At 28.7% G+C, this 17,406-nt stretch overlaps 3 protein-coding genes across 4 annotated transcripts; 1 reads left to right on the forward strand and 2 right to left on the reverse strand.

Annotated features, from left to right (window-relative positions):
• Positions 1-3,143: 3,143 nt before the first annotated feature.
• Positions 3,144-5,728, forward strand: LOC126659666 (uncharacterized). The gene is made up of 3 exons (XM_050352985.2): positions 3,144-3,346; positions 4,018-4,369; positions 5,539-5,728. The coding sequence occupies exons 1-3, from the start codon at positions 3,201-3,203 to the stop codon at positions 5,599-5,601; spliced, it is 561 nt and encodes a 186-aa protein (XP_050208942.1). The 5' UTR covers positions 3,144-3,200; the 3' UTR covers positions 5,602-5,728.
• Positions 5,729-5,968: 240 nt separating this feature from the next.
• LOC126661151 (transcription factor bHLH110-like) lies at positions 5,969-11,911 on the reverse strand. 2 transcript variants are annotated; one of them, XM_050354949.2, is made up of 6 exons: positions 11,346-11,903; positions 10,127-10,219; positions 8,039-8,152; positions 7,327-7,398; positions 6,894-6,959; positions 5,969-6,268 (listed from the first exon to the last, which is right to left on the reverse strand). In XM_050354949.2, the coding sequence occupies exons 1-6, from the start codon at positions 11,697-11,699 to the stop codon at positions 6,119-6,121; spliced, it is 849 nt and encodes a 282-aa protein (XP_050210906.1). In that variant the 5' UTR covers positions 11,700-11,903; the 3' UTR covers positions 5,969-6,118. The 2 variants fall into 2 exon arrangements, with proteins under 2 accessions (XP_050210906.1, XP_050210908.1); XM_050354951.2 differs by lacking the exon at positions 10,127-10,219 and having other exon boundaries at positions 11,346-11,911.
• Positions 11,912-12,712: 801 nt separating this feature from the next.
• Positions 12,713-16,460, reverse strand: LOC126660040 (uncharacterized). Its single transcript, XM_050353366.2, has 2 exons — positions 16,025-16,460; positions 12,713-13,416 (listed from the first exon to the last, which is right to left on the reverse strand). The coding sequence occupies exons 1-2, from the start codon at positions 16,316-16,318 to the stop codon at positions 13,096-13,098; spliced, it is 615 nt and encodes a 204-aa protein (XP_050209323.1). The 5' UTR covers positions 16,319-16,460; the 3' UTR covers positions 12,713-13,095.
• Between the last annotated feature and the right edge of the window lie 946 nt (positions 16,461-17,406).

The raw sequence follows: 17,406 nt of genomic DNA on the forward strand, positions 1-17,406 counted from the left end.
GGTATTATATGATAATGCAATGATACCGATATGATAATTAAACATTGATCTATAAAAATTATTTTTTTAAACAGTATTATGATACTAATATGAAAATGTAGTGATACTTATATGATAATCAGACGCTGTTTTTTTATAAAAAATTATTTTTCTCTTTACTGTTATGATAATGCAGTGATACTCATATGATAATGGGATGCTATTGTTTTTTTGCAGAAAATCATTTTTAAGCAGCAAATTGTTTTTTTTCATAAAATCGTTAATTATGCAAATTTTTAGATCTAAAATTGAAAAATTCAAGAGTAATTTATTTAGATCTGAAAGTTAAAATAAATTGTATTAATCACCACGTATTAAAAAAATCACTAAAATCAAATATGAAAAAATGGCGGAGCGACGGCAGAGCGATGGTGGACTGATGAAAAAACGACGGAGAAGAAGAGAAGAAAAATGGAGAAGAAAGAAGAAATAAAGAAGAAGAAAAAACTGATGAAGAAAAATAAATTTAAAATATGAAGAGAGAGAGAGAAAGAGAGAGAGAGAGAGAGAAGAAAAAAACATGACAGATGGTCAATGAAAATAAAAACAAATATACTTAAAGTAAAATGATAATAAAAGGTAGGCATAATTATAATATAAATAAGTTATAGAGCAAATAAATAAAAATATTAAAAGTTTGAGGTATTTTTTTTATTCTTTTCTTATTGAGGTAGGAAATAAAAATAGAATATGTATCCTAATTTTTTCTTAAAGTTTCTCCCATATAGTAAAATGATCGACAAACCTTCCTCGATCGAATTTTTTTTTATCTATGTCGGCCACTCCCATTGTCATAGGCTTTAATACTCTATTAATAGACGAAAAGCAAAAGCTGAAAAACGAAGAAGATGGATATAATTTTCCTCTAAAAGGTTTATTTTAACCTTCTAAATATTACAAAAAGATTATTTAAACTATTAAACTAAATTTTTTATCATTTAAATTCTTTAATTTGGAAAATTAATTATAAACAATTATAATATGATTAATGTTTTTTTAAAAAAAGAGTGGAAAAAAACAAATTGAATTCTATAATAACATAAAATTCGCCCCCTTGATAAAATTTAGGGTTAATTCCATAAAAAGTCAGGACCTTTACACGAATTTTCATTTTAATCACGCCTTTTAAAAGTTGCCATATAAAACCATGACCTTTCAGTTTTTTTCAAACCTATAACCAAATCAATTTTTGGTGTATTTTTGATGACGTGGCCACCATAATCCGGCAGATTTGGAAAAAAAATGAAAAGTAAGATTCACCAGAAAAATAGTCGGTGATAGATTTAAAAGAAAATGAAAGATCATGATTTAATATGACAATTTTTAAAAGTCGTGATTAAAATGAAAATTCGTGTAAAGGTCGTGACTTTTTATGGAATTTAAATATCATGGTTTAATATGGCAATTTAAATATTTTACTTTTTCATAATCTATCTAAATTTTAAATAATTTTTGCTAAAAGAGATCGTAATTATATCAAATGAGAAATAAATTTATATAATTTTTTTTTTAAAATATAGTAAAAGATTTAATAGATAATTATTACAGTAAAAAATTGTAACATTTTTTTTAATATTTTGTATCGGAGATAAATTTAAAATATTATGCTATATATATTTTACTATTTATATAGTCTATTTAAATTTTAAATAATTTTTTTAAAAGAGATCATAATTATATCAAATTGAGAAATAAATTTATATTAATTTTTTATTAGATATATAATTAAAAATATAATAAAAGATTTTATTGTTAATTATTATTGTAAGTAATTGTAATATTTTGTTTTAATATTTTGTATTGGGGATAAATCTAATAATTACGACATTTACATGTAGTTATATTTTAATCATAACTTTTAAAAGTCGGCATATACCACTAAAAGAAACTTGATTTTTGGAAACGTGAGTTGTCGTTATGAAAACTTAAAATATGGTTGTTAAAATTTTTTAACAACGACAAATGTGGTTGTGCGTGTTGGCGTAATGTAATGTTTTTTATAACGACTTTTTTAAATAATTGTCGTTGCTATAAGTTTTACAAAATCTATAAAATTGGTTGTTAAAAGTTATTAGTAATTATAAAAAGTCGTTGTCAAAACATTATAATATTAATTATTATTTTAATTTGTTATATAAATTTATAATTTTTATAATTTAAAATACAATTATTGTTAAAATTTAATATTTTTTATTTTTTGATTGATATATTACAACAAAAGTAAAAATTATTTTATAGTGAAAGGTGGGTTTCTTTTATAGTGAGAATGCATCATTCTCATTTCACTTATTTTCAATGTGGAATTTTAACTATTCCTTCTTTCTTTTAGCAACGAAATTATTTGTCGTTGTGAAGTGATAATATTTAAAAACGACACATATTAAATCGTTGGTAAAGCAAATAATTTACAATGACATGATTAGTCGTTGTAAAATAATTATCTTTAAAAACGATATAAATTAAGTCGTTGCTAAAAGTATAACTTTTAATAACGATTTTATTGGGCGTTGTAAAATAATTATATTTAGAAACGACATTAAAATAATAGTTATAAAAGGTATATGTATTGTAACGATTTTAATGGTCGTTGTAATAGACTGTTGCTAAAACTCACTTTTCTTGTAGTGTACAGACTTTTTATTTTGTTTCAAATCTATCATCAAAGTAAAATTTGGTGTATTATCATTAAAAATTTATAATCCTACATATTCTAACCGAAAAGACAATAAGATTTAATGTCGATTTATGCTTTGGGTTTTTAATTAATGGTTTAATGAATAATTTAATTAATAAAAATATATTGAAATGATAAATTTGAAAAAAAAAATCGTACTTTTTTAAATGCCACTTTTTAAAAATTATGATTAAAATAAAACTACATATAAATATCGTGATTTTTTTATAAAATTAACCCAAAATAAAATTGTATCGTGAATGTTCTGAGAGCTTTTTTTTTACGCGACGAGACAAACGACACCGTTTCCAGAGAATTTCACTATTAATGCTTGGAAGCAATAGAAGTAAAACGGCGCTACGTATTTGCCGTTTTACCTTATCCATACATAGTGGACTAGTTATATTTTATTTTTTAAAAAATATGGATTGATGTGAACCGATAAATATATTCTGGTTGATTTTTTTCCCTCTCTTAGTTTAAAAATATGGAAGCAGCAATAATGAAGGTGAAAGCAATAGAAGCAACACCAGAAAGCTTCAAAGAGTATGGCCAAGTTATAGAAGCTTCATCAGATGGTGGAAAATTCGGTCCTCAAGATGCCCAATTGGACCTTGGCCAAGGAATTCCTAGGTATTTCAAGATTCTTTATTTCTTTTAATTGGCTCATGATTTTTTAGTTTTTTTTTTAACATTCTTGAATCTTGATTTCTTGAATTCTTGATTCTTGATTCTTGATTATAACAGTTAGTTCTTATGAGTGTATTTAACTTTATGTAGATGTTGCTAGGATTATAAGTTTAATTAGTACTAAATCTTTGTGTATGTTTCAGTTTGGTATTAATTTTCAATTTGCATCAGAATATTATCAAAATTAATTCATATGATCGCAACATATTTTCAAATCCGACAAAGTAAACATTTTCGTAGAATATATTATCATGGTCGGTCGTTATATCAATTAGGAGTAAAGGGTTAGTTCGGTTTCTGAACTTGTGACTCGGATCAAATAACTCACTCACTCTTAGCCATTTTAATCAATTAAGAACAATACTTTCTAATTTTATATGAACAAGTTTAGGGATTGGAATGAACTAAATTTGTCCTTAATTTTCTAAAGATGGATAGCATTGCTTAATTGATCTAAAATAGAGAATATAAAGTTCAGGTTCCGCAATGTCCCTTTAATAAAAAACATTAAAACAATTGATACGAATTGAGGTTTTAGTACCAAAATGAAACATAAAATCAACAATTTGGTATCATTCGAGTTTTTAACTTGATGATGCTCCATGTCATGACAGGTTCTACATTATGCGGTTGCAAGACCGGCCGCTCGAGTTCTCGGATATTACTCATCACGCAAGTGTGACTCAGTGCCTTGGTGCTGTAGGAGGTGGAGTTTGGTTTCTGGGATTGGCTAAGCCATCAATTTTGGACTCAAAAGATGTAAAGGAAGGAGTAGATGGTAACAATAATAGCATTGTGCAGTCACCTTGTGGCCATTTTTATGTGCCACCTTCTGTAGATGAGGTTCGAGTGTTCCGAATTTCGGGGTCTAAATTTGTTAAACTTGACAAGGGAACTTGGCATGCTGGTCCGTTGTTCACGGAGGATTCCATGGATTTCTACAATTTGGAAATGAGCAACACCAATGTGAGCTTCTTTACTGAATTTTCCATTTTCCTTCTAGTCGTTCATAATTTTCTTCGGTTTCCATTTAGTCGTTGTTTTCAACAATTTGAATTATCAATGGATAGACATTTTGTTAGGTGATCATCTAAAGTAGTTCAGAGGAATTTCAGGAGTGGGATGCCTTGTACCACAAATGCTTGTACATTAAGAAGATGTAGATATGTCATATATAACAAAAGATATTGAAATTTTGTTGTCTAGTTGAAACTTGGGTTTAATCCGATGCGGTAATTTAGTGATTAGTGCAAGAGTTGCTGAAATGATAGGATTACCTCTGAAATTTTTCCAGAACTACTTGTTAATGACCTTTACTTGGAAAAATAGGAACTGAAAATGAAAAATTGGGACGTTGAAAAACTCAACTTTAGTAGTTATCGAATGTTTCTAGGTGTCCTTCTATGTATTCAGACATCGTTTTTCTTCTTTAATCGTTTCACCCTGCTCTGCTCTTACCCCTTAAGTAAGTTTTTCCAGTTTTCCTCTTACCCCTTGAGACAATATTTTATTAGTCGTCTCACTCTGCTCTTTTCTTCAGTCACTAGCCGCTTTCTTTTTTAATGGTCTCATAGGTCCCTAACTATCGGTCATCAATTATATTCTGCCGTTCCCTTATCTTTTTTGGTATTTTTTCTATATCGTCTTACGCCATTTCCTTCTCGAGTCGCTACTTATTTTGTTACTATCTTATATTTCTCCTTTTATTGTTTGATTTTTGACGATTTGTGTAATGGTAGTTAAAATGCCAAGATGAGGAAGCTATCTGCTATTGCCCTTTATGTGATTTTACTGAAGTGAAACACTCCGTTTTGCCCATAATCATGCTTATATCATTTGATGGATTCAAATGTAGAATCACTTGTTAAATACGGAAATTCTTAGGTGCACCAATTTACCACATAAGATTATGGATTTTTCATCCGTAATTGCGTAATTGAAATGCAATCCCCAATTACTATAGGCCACATCAGTTGGTCGTTTCTAATTAGAACTAAATTTTTAATTTACTGATTTGAGATTTTAACCGATTTCTATATATCACATTCCGAAAGTTCGCAATTCTATGCGTTGTTTGCGTTATAAGAATCTCTCCAAATTCATATTATCACAACCCAGTCTGTTTCTTCATGCAGGTAGTGGATCATACAAAACATGATTTTAACAAGCAAAATGGAGTGGTGTTCTCAATAGAGTAGTTGTATCAATTTTTATCAAATTATATATATAGTTTGAGTTTGTATTCCAATAAGTTTACTTCATAAATATCACAATACTTTCTCAGAAAACTGTTCAGCTATATATATTTAATTTAGTAAATCCTAATCATAAGATCGATATGAACTTAATTTCAACAGTAGCTTCAACAGTATATATTTCTTCAAAACTCGACCTGATTAATTGTTCAACGTATTTAAAACTATATTTTGATTTATTATACTTTAAGTTAACATAATGGACTAATTTACAACAATAAAAAAATTAACTATTTTGTGCACTGTTATAAATTTAGGGTGCAATTGCAAATTGATTTGTTTTGCTCATCTTATAGTATTAGAGATAAAATGAGGGTTCATTAGTCCAACATTCATGCGAATCGTGCCAAATATGTCCAGTCAAAAAATCTAATTAATAAATATAAAATATAATTTAGTTCCTCGATTTTTTTTTATGTATTATTTATATATTTAAAGTCTAGCAATTCGGTCGTTTCGTTCACATTGATGAGATGGTAAGCGAAATAGGAACTAAACAAAGACCTCTGCTCCTGAGATCAACTTGTTCATCGACCTGAAATTTTACACCAAAGATGGCAACTTCCCTTACATTATGTCCACTTTTTGTCATCCGATGCCTACTTAATATCTGCAAAATGGCATATCAGTAATATGAGATTTCAAAAAAGTAAACATACAAATTTAGTGGAAAAAGTTTAAAATTTTATTCATTAACAAACAAAATTTATTCTTTCTTAAAAGTATTACTAGGAATGTAACTGAGCCAGGGGATTTTTAACAAATTAATATTCACGTGTTTGATCAATTTAAAAGCTAAGTAAATTGAAAAAATATTACTAATTAACATATACGTATTTATTTTTTTGAAATATATATTCGACATTTTAAGTGTTCATTTTCCAACCTTAAAACATCATGATTTGAGTCTTATGTTATGTCTAGCATAAGCACAACAATAAGGAGAACTTTTAACTCAAGGTAACTGATTTTTTTCTCAATCCCAATGTACCATCTAAACTTAAATTTATAACTATAATATATCTGAGCTAAAATTTTATAATAATAAAGTATTTCACGTTAATAAATCTTCTGTCAAAATTAATAAAGACTCTTACAAAAATATCTAAAATTTTGAAAATATTTACAAAATATGTGTTGACTTTTTTCATTTACAAAAATACCAAATTAACTTAAAAATATTTACAAAAATATAAAAAATTAAAAATTATATACAAAAATAGGAAATCACTTACCTCAACTTGACCTTGCAAGAACTTTATATAGCCAATTGTTTCCAATAGCACAGAGGCTGTATCAGTCTGAAATAATGAGAGAAAACAATTATCATATGGTGACTTCTCTAGTTAATTCAAAAAGTAAAATACCTCATTTATATTTTTCATTTTTCACTTTAAAAATTAATAAACTAATTAACGGTCACTTCCGCCATAAAATTTAGCGACTTATTTTAAAAAAAATGAGTAAAAAGTTAACCCGGTCCTTCAATTAATGAATCAAAGTCAAATAACTCACTTTCAGACATTTTGATCAATTAAGGACAATTTTTTTTACTTTTTGATCGATTAAAAACAATATGGACAAATTCAGGGACCGGGACAATCCAATTTTATCTTTAATTGATCTTAAAATAGAGAGTATTATTCTTAATTGATCAAACTCTTTCACCTTTCCATACGGGGACACAATGTTCTGAAGGATTGTGAGTTTGTCTCCAAGCTTCTCTCGGGGTACTTCCATCTTTACAACCAAATAGAAAATACATTAGTCCTTTTATTAGAGGTGTGGAAGGTAATTGATTCTCAGGGTAACGAAACTTTAATTTGCTTCATTTTCTTATAAAAGTTTAATTTCATTTCAACATAATGTTTTCCGATCACACTGCCAATTTTTTTTTTTTATATTTTCATATGGCAATCTAGTTTTACTTGTATTTTCTTGAAAATTTGGGGAAACAAAATAATAAACTCTAGTTGACGCTATTCTCTTTGGCCAAAAAAGCGCCTGTCGAAACAAAACTGCAATTTGGTAACCAAATTAAAATGAATCAAAATCTAGTCATCGGATTATAAAACAGCGATACTTGTGAATTGTAACTTCCTTAAAATTATGTCCAAAATCAAATCGAATCAAAAAAATTAACTTTTTTTATAATATCAAACTAAACCAAATCCAATTTGTTAGTTTTGTTCCATTATTCGGGTTGGTTCGGATTCCAAGTACAAATTGTTTTATATGGTCTCCGTAAATTTTCTAGTATTGTTATTAATCTTCTCACTCGCTTAATTTCTTCTCCAATAATTGCTGTTTTTTTTTTTTTTCTTTTAATTTTCTGATTCCGCCACTGCATATTATATATGAATATCAGTATATGTATTACCTGTACAGATGGAACTCTAAAGAAGTCATTTTTTGGGTTTTCTATGACTATGTCAAATGTATGTTGAAACATTTTCTTCTTTCCTTCTCTTATACTTTCGTCATGTCCTTCTCTCTGCATGGAATGAGTATCCACTCAGTGCTTAATTATATGTATAAATTCCCATCAAGTCAGTATTTTAATTTGGCTAATCCCCTGAAAATCCCCCACCTTTCAACCCCCTTTCGTTTGCACCCTCAGCTTTCAAAATCCTTAATTTTACCCAAATTATCACATTTCATTTTCAATTGCACCCTAAAAGTATTAAATTAACCTTTTTTCACTGGAAAAAAAGTTCAAATTGATATTTTATATTTTAATTCATATTCTAAATAGTTTTCAATGTTTGAATTTTATCAATTAAAATGGTAAAGTTGAATAAAAGTGGACGTAAAATTTAGTAATTTATGAAATATTTTTTTAAGAAATATGGTTTTATTGTTGAAATTTAAACATTGAGAACTATTTAGAATATGAATTAAAATATAAAGTATCGATTTCAACTTTTTCGGTGAAAAAAGGCCAATTTAATATTTTTAGGGTGCAATTGAAAGTCAAAGGTGGTAATTTGGGTGTTATTTGGTGATTTTGAAAGGTGGGGGTGCAAACGAAGGGAATTTGAAAGGTGAGGGGTTTTTCAGGGGTTAAGCTATTTAATTTTTAGGTTTAGTGGTGCCAAAAAAACAAATCCTTTTGACTCTAATGGAGATCTATTTAAACCTTTTAAAAGTTATAAATCTATTTTAATTTAATCAATTCGCTAGAAATCTATCCAATTTTTCAAAATTGATTTAATCCTACCTACATGGCAATTAAATGTGTAATTGAAAAAAAAATGGGAAGAAAAAAGTTGTTAATTGGATTGGCACATGGTTCGGATAAATCAATTTTGAAAACTATTACGTCAATTTTGGAAAATTGGATAGGTTTCTAGCTAATTGACCAAATTGGAATAGGTTTATTTGAAAGGTTTTAAGTTGATAAGATTTTGAAAGATTGGATAGATTTTGGGCTAATTGACCAAATTGTAAATAAAAAAAGGCTAATCACCTGTAAAACTACCGATCTTTTTTTTTTTTTCAATAACACCCTCACCTTGTAAAAACTTCAATAGCACTCTATTTTGCATTTTTACGTTTCAATAGCACCCTAAATTTAAAAAAATAGATGATTTTATTATTATAAGAATTAAATTTTATTAAATAACTAAATGAAAGGATCATTTTATACTTTTTTCTAATTAAACAAATACAAACACATCCCTTAACTTAAAAAACATCCAAATAAGCCCATAAAAAATTAAAAAATATTAATTTCTACCCTACATTTTTTCCGGTGTCTTCCTCGCCCCGCCGCTTCTCCTCCATCATCCTCCATGGGAGGACGAGCTCGTCCTCCCATGGAGGACGAACAGAGCTCGTCCTCCATGAGAGGACGAGCTGTTCTTGTCCTCCCATGGGAGGACGAACAGAGCTATTCGTCCTCCCATGGGAGGCTCCATGGGAGGATGAGAACACCTTGTCCTCCATCCTCCCATGGAGGATGAGTTCTTGAGGAAGAACTTTGTTCTTCCTCAAGAACAAGGAAGAATTCTGTTCTTCCTCAAGAACGAGGAAGAACATTGTTCTTCAAAAAAAAAATGGCAAATCGCAGTCCGAAAGAGTCGATAACGGATTTGAGGAAGTAGCGATTGCTCGGAATTTAATTATTTTAATTAAATAATTTTTTTATTATTATTCATCTTTAAATATGGAGAAGATAGTTTTTTTGTAGTATTTATAACATTCAATATTATTTAAAATATGTTGTAAATATAAAGGACTTATTTTGAGTTTTATCTAACTAAAAGTAGTTCAATTTAATACTTTAGGGTGCTATTGAAACGTAAAAATGCGAAATAGAGTGCTATTGAAGTTTTTACAAGGTGAGGGTGTTATTGAAAAAAAATGAAAGGTCGGTAGTTTTACAGGTGATTAGCCCATAAAAAAAATCGCAACTAATAAAAGACACAAATATTTAGATTTAGGAAATATTAAGCCTGGCATATACCCGTCTCTTTAGATATATTGTCGTCGAGCAGTCATTATAACCTTGCGAAGCCTGGCTAGGAACTAAGCAAAGGCTCGCAACTTCTTTAGGATCCTGCACAACCAATAAAGCTAATGCTCACCAATCTTGTGGGTTAATGGCAGCGTTAAGTATCCACATTTTACCTATTGCATTGAATTGGTTATATTTTTGAATTCTGGTATTATAATCGCTTGAATTTTACTATAGGCCAAATCATTAAAAAATATCTTATCTCTTTGATTTTTTTTGTTTATATTTTAAATTTCAAAATCGCCAATTTTACCAAATTTCCCAATTTTACGTTTCAATTGTATCTATTTTTTCAAATTTGAGTCTTTTTATTTGAAAAAAGATTCAAATATGTCCTTCAAATACTTTGACACAGTTTCAATTTTTAATACTTTTTAAAATATTAAAGGCTAATTAAGACTATATGCTAAATATAAAAACATATTTAAACCTTTTTTTAGAGTGAACAAACTCCTATTTCAAAATGGGTAGAATTAAAATTGAAAAATAAGATAAAATTAACGATTTTAAAAATTTAAGATATAAACAAAAAAATTCAAAATAATGGAGTATTTTTAAATGATTAAACCATTAATACGAAATGAGTTACCAAACTACAAAAACCTTTATTTGTCAAGTTCAATAAATAAATTAATTTTTTTAATTGAATTCTGAATATATGTATATCTTATAATAAAGAGAAATTCTTATGCATACCTAGTTAACTATGTCAATAAAGATCCATTAAATAATCAACATGTGTCATTTTCATTTAATATTTTTTTACTTTAAAAGTATTTAACTCTAGTTAAATAACACCAAAATATTATTTAGAAATTTAATAGAATTTTATCAAGTAATAAAACTTTATCACATCAAGTAATAGTTTAACAAAAGAGAAAATTACGCCCTCAATGTTTTGTTTCGTATTTTTTTTATAAAAATCTGCTTTAACTTTTTACAGTCGTAAAATATCTTTTAGTTTTTTTTTTTTTTAAATACGCTCTATTTCTAATCTATCTACCAATAATTTATCAAGAGCATATTTTTGCAACAAAAAAATTAAAGCATATTTTTTCTAATATTTAGTTGAAAATAGATATTTTTAAAAAACACTTAACAAAATACATTCTAGATGTAAAAGAAAAAAAAGACTAACAAAATTAAGGTATAAATAATTACGAGGTACCTGCAGAGACTTGATAATACTGCTAGCTTCGAAGTCTCCTTCAACTCTAATTTCTTCTGTAATGAAATTATTAGCTAAATAATTATGTTCTGCGCATAGCTGATTATGTTTTCCACAGTCAGCCGAAGGACTAGCCGGCGTCGAAGAAATTGGACGAGTAGTTGAAAGATATGCGAACGGAGAAGTAATACTCGGCGAAGAATGACAAGAATAATGAGAGGAAGAATAAGTGCAGGAATAAGATGGCGGCGGCGATGAATCTGATGACGGTGTTGACGACGGAGAAGAGGGCGGAGAGCCGTAGTTGGCGGGGGGAAATAAAAATGGACAGCGATCATGATCGTTTTTTCCCATTTAAAATCAGAGAAAGCTCAATTAACTTAGGGGACAAATAACCAAAATGGAAGATCGGTTGATTTGCAACTTTTAAATTAATTTGAATATTAAAAACTGGTTTAGGTGAAGAGGTGCATTTTCTTTTTAATTTCTCTGGAAGTGATAAGAACATGCCCACATATTAGTTTACTTATTTGGATGAGTCATGATTTAAAAGATATTATAATGAGCTTTTAAATTAAAAATTAAAATTTAATAATATTTTATTTATCAAATTAATAAATTAATATAATATGCAATCAGTGAAGGACGTAGACATTTTTTTTCTGTTCAGCACAACTGATTATGATTTTCATAGTCAGCCGAAGGACAAGCAGCGGTTGTAGAAAACGAATGACCAGTTGGAAGATAGACGAAAGGAGAAGTAATACTTGGCGATGAGCGACGAGAATAATGAGATGAAGTATGAGTGCAAGAATAAGATGGCGAAGTCGAGATTTTTTAAGACATTAAATTTTAATTAAATTATGCCCTATCTGAAATTTTAGTCTGCCTTTGTCACGGGAAACGAGTATTGCAGTGCGTAACATGGATAAATTTAATCTATGTCTGCTATTTTTTGCTTTGTTCCTGCCTCGGGTCCGTACGCGCGTGAACCTATGAATAAGTCAATATCTATTATGAAATTTTTGCATAGTTCAGTACCCTTCTAAGTTTAACACCCCTTAAATGGGAGAAATTCTTAGGTAGACTCAGTTCACCACGTCATCCGTAAACTAAACATATCATATTATGACACGTTAAAATAATGGCACTATCGTAATATTACCCTTCAAAAGTGTAAACAAGTAATAAACAAAATTACGACACTGCCACTATTTTAATGACGTGTCACAATATGATAGGTTAGTTCACGGATGACGTGGTAGACTAAGTCTACCTAAGAATCTCGCCTTAAATGGACCTATGAACCATTAATATAAGGCTTAATCACCAAAACCCCCCACCTTTTAGCCCTTTTTCAAATGCACCCTGACGTTGCAATTTTGTCAGTTGCACCCTAATTCGCACCTTTGGTTTTCAATTCCACCCTCAAGTACTAAATTGATCTCTTTTTCATTTGAAAAAAGTTAAAATAAGTCATTTAATTTTAACTTTTTATGTGGAAAAGAGTTCAAACGAGTACTTTATAAGGGTTTTTATGAATTTTTTCCGAGTGAAAAAAGTCTAATTTAATTTTGAGGGTGGAATTGAAACCCAAAAATGCAAATTATGGTGCAAATGACAAAATTGCAACGTTAGGGTACAACTGAAAAAGGGATACAAAGTGAGGGTTTTTTTGGTGATTAAACCTTAATTTAATCTCCGCACATTCATGATTTCTGTATCTGCTATTTCTTACTTAAATTATTGCTTAGGGTGGACCTATGAACAATTCAGTCTCCAGAATCATTCTTTCTCTGTCTGCTATTTCTTGCTTCGTTCTTGCCTCGGGTGAACCTACGAACAATTTAGTCTTCACATTCATGCTTTTTCTGTCTGCTATTTCTTGCTTCGTTCTTGCTTCGGGTGAACCTATGAACAATTCAGTCTCCATATTCATTCTTTTGTCTGCTATTTCTTGCTTCGTTCTTGCTTCGGGTGAACTTATGAATAATTCAGTCTCCATGTTCATGCCTTCTCTGTCTACTATTTCTTGCTTCGTTTTGGTCTTTGGTAGACCTATGGATACACACTGTATATGAATACTCATTGGTCAAACCAAATAGACTAAACTGCATAATAATAATGTATAGAGCAGGGTGCCCATAATCTATTCATATGAAATGATTATAAAAACTAAAATTGACCTTGATTTATTAAGCTTAATAAATAAAACTAAAAATTATCTTTAGTTTAATTCTAATTAGGCTAATAGACTGGAAAAAAAACCCTGACCTTTGTTTTAGTTTTTAATTCCACCCCGACCTAGTATATTTTCAAGGTCTAATATCTTAAAAACCCCCCGACCTTTTAGCCCCTTTTCAATCATACCCTGACGTTGAAAATTTGTCAATTTTACCCTATTTTGCATTTTTGTGTTTCAATTGTACCCTGAAAAATTAAATTAACGTCTTTTTCGTTTGAAAATTTGTTTAAAACATTCTCCATGTCTAGCATATATTAATTGTACGTTTTTAAAATTTATTTAAATTTAGTAAAATTAATTAAGAATTTAAGTTAGTGTTAATATGATTATGGGTTTTAGTTAGTTTTTAAAAATAAAGGACTTATTTGTACTTTTTTGAATAAAAGAGAATTTAATTTCATGTTTAAACTTAGTTAATTGAATGATTTCATCATTTAAGTTAAAAAATTAACAAAAAATAAAAATTTGGGGTACAATTGAAAACGGAAAATTCAAAATTGGGTAAAATTGAAAAATTTTCAACGTCGGGATGGAATTGAAAAAAAAATTAAAGGTGAGGGTTTTTTGAGTAATTAGGCCTATTTTCAATTATACCCTATTTTGCATTTTTAGTTTTTAATTGCACCTTAAATTAAAAATACTAAATGAATTTATTATTATAAGGATTAAAATATATAAAACAAATACATTTAAAAATTAGTTCATACTTTTTTCCATTTGGCTAAATTCAAACAAATTCTTATACTTAAATAAAATTCAAATAAATCCTAAAAATAAAAATAAATTAATTTATTATAATTTTTTTTAGTTACCGGAGGAGGAGCAACTGCTCCTCCTCCGGCAGCTCTTGGCCTGAGGAGTTGAGGAGCTGCTGCTCCACCTCCGGAAATTTTAAAAAAATTATTTTTTTTAATTAATTTAATTTAAATTTTATTTTATTTTTTAATTTATAGAGAAGATGATTTTTTGGTATAATTTATAATATTAAAGGATTGTTAGGTTTTTTTAATAAAAATAAAGGACCTATTTTGAATATTAACCAAATAAAAAGAATTCAATTTAATACATCAGGGTGCAATTGAAAACTAAAAATACAAAATAGGATATAATTGAAAAAATTGCTAGGTCGGGGTGGAATTGAAAACTAAAACAAAGGTCGGGGTTTTTTCAGACCATTAGCCTTCTGATTATGTATAGTAAACTCAATCCACAAGGTTCTAAGATGTTAAAGAGGATATCTTGGTTACTGAATTTAACATTGATATATTACAAAAACAATATTTAGTTTAATTACTTCAATTATACCTTCTGCTACAATAGAAGGTCACCTAGCCGGTTCAATTAAATTTTGTTAACAAAATATTGAGATTGTTGTTAATTATGAAAAAAGTACTAAAAAATAATATCTTTTGATCAAAACAATTATTGGGTTGTACCTTTTTTTGTGACTAGTTTCGCATTACGTGCTACGCACGTGGCTCGTAACATGACTCGTCAATATACATATTAGTAAATGTACTATAATTATATCAATTTTTTTATTTATAATCAATATGAATTAGTTAAAAAAATTTGTAAAAGTAAATAAAATATATTCAGCTATTAAATTTTTTTCCATACTGAATTTATTATTCTTTTGGTTTTATAATAACCATAATTATATAATTAAATTAGTATCTTTAAAAGTAATCAGAATTTTATAGTTCATTCAAACTAAATGATAGATATTCCTACTAATTTGGAGAAATTTTAGTTATTTTTTACATACTAAAAACTAAATTGGAGATAATTTAGCTATCTATTCTAATTAGAACTTTAATTACAATATATGTTTAGTGATTAATTAAATAACTAATTAGTTAATGACTATAAAATCTTTATTTAGTAATAAACTAAAAAAGACTATTCAGTAAATTTGCATGCCCCCCACTCCTCCATCCGTGCTTTTATATATAGTATAGATAGATAGATACAGATTATGGCATATGCCATGTAAGTAAAAACACTGTATTTTTCTATTTTTTTTTTCGTAATGACCTTCGTTGTAGACAATAAAACGTATAATTTAGTGTTCTATTTATAACAGAATTTAAGTTAGTATTTATAAAAGATGTTAAACCCTGTGACTCCAATTATTTAATATTCATATAAAAGATAAAAAAAATCTACCTAAAGAGTTCTAAAAATTTACAAATTTTTGTAGAATGTAAATTTATAAATTAAGAAATTTTAATATGTGTTGAATATAAAATTTATAGAGATATGTTTATAATAATTACGAGAATTATAGAATGTGAATTTTTTTTCAACTAAAATTTTTTCATATCAAACGATGAATTTTGATAAAATTCATAAATTATGCAAAATTTATCGATTCAACGGGTACCTAAACAAAAATAAGATTTTAAAATAGTTGTAGACAATTATGAGGTACCTGTAAAGACTTGATAATACTGCTGGCTTCGCAGTCTTCTTCAATGAGATTGTAATTATTATTATTAACTAAATAATTCTGAGTTCCCCAGTCTGCCGAAGGATATACGAAAGGATCCGAATTAACACTGGGCGAAGAACGACGGGAAAAATGAGAGGAAGAGAGAGTGTAGGAATCGGATGTCGACGGCGATGAAGGTTCTGATGACGGTGTTGATGACGGAGACGGAGATGGAGAGCCATAGGCAGCGGAGGGAAATAAAAATGGGCAGCAGTCGTGATCGTTTTTTCCCATTGAAGAATTTGAGGAAGTTCAGTTTGCGGAGGTGACAAATGATCAAAATGGAAGATCAGATGAATAGGAGATTTCAGGTTATTGTGAATATTAGCAAACTCATTTAGGTCCACATATGCATTTTCTTTGTGGTTTCTCATAAAGTGATACACCGACAATTTGGAACAATTTGGAACATGTATTAATACTAGTTTCGTATTACGTAATAACACGTGACTCGTATGACTTGTCTATCTATAAATTAAATTATTGATTTTTAAAATTAATTAACGTTAATAATATTTACTTATAATTTATTATACAATTTTTTTTATAAATGATACATAGATTAGCTCAACCACTAAGATGTGAAAGGCAAAAAAGCAAGTCCGAAATAAGATAATGAAGATTATATAAAAGCAATCTAAACAATGGAAAACATCATTTCCCGAGAACGGAAAGCTCGGATGATGAAATTTATAGAAAAAGACCCTCCTACAAATACAATTGTAAATCAAAGAATCCACCATTATCAAGTCATCACGGAAAATCTTACTATTTCTCGCTTTCCACAAATTCCAAGCAAAAAAAAAACAAATTAACTTCCAAAGTTCACGATAATTATTCCACGCCAAGAAGGTCAACTAAAAGTAGAAAAGACCAATTGAATAAGGCAAAACCCAAGTAATGTTACTAAGACGGAGAATGTAAGACCAAATATTCCAAGTAAAAGAACAATGAATAACAATATGGTTGTTGTCTTCTTTTTCATTACATAAAGAGCAAGCCGTATCTTCAAGAACTCCCCTCCTCCTCAACATTACATTAGAAAGCAAATTATCCCGAAAGACAACCACCCAAAGAATTGGATTCGAGAAGGCAAGTTTAATTTCTAGATAAGCTCACATTCCTGGCGTTGTTATCACTCATATCCTCTGCCTGCATTGTGTGTAACCAGTTGTTGAACTTGTACTGCTTCTTTCCCCAACTGAAAGAATCTGAAACCGTATGCAAAGCTGTAGCTGAATGCAGGTCATGTTGAAGTTAACTGAAATCTTGCAACTCCCCAATACGAAAACGACGAGCCCAAGTATATAAAAAGAGAAATT

This window comes from Mercurialis annua, linkage group LG8 (assembly GCF_937616625.2).
Source record: "Mercurialis annua linkage group LG8, ddMerAnnu1.2, whole genome shotgun sequence".
In the NCBI taxonomy this organism is placed as follows: Eukaryota; Viridiplantae; Streptophyta; class Magnoliopsida; order Malpighiales; family Euphorbiaceae; genus Mercurialis; species Mercurialis annua.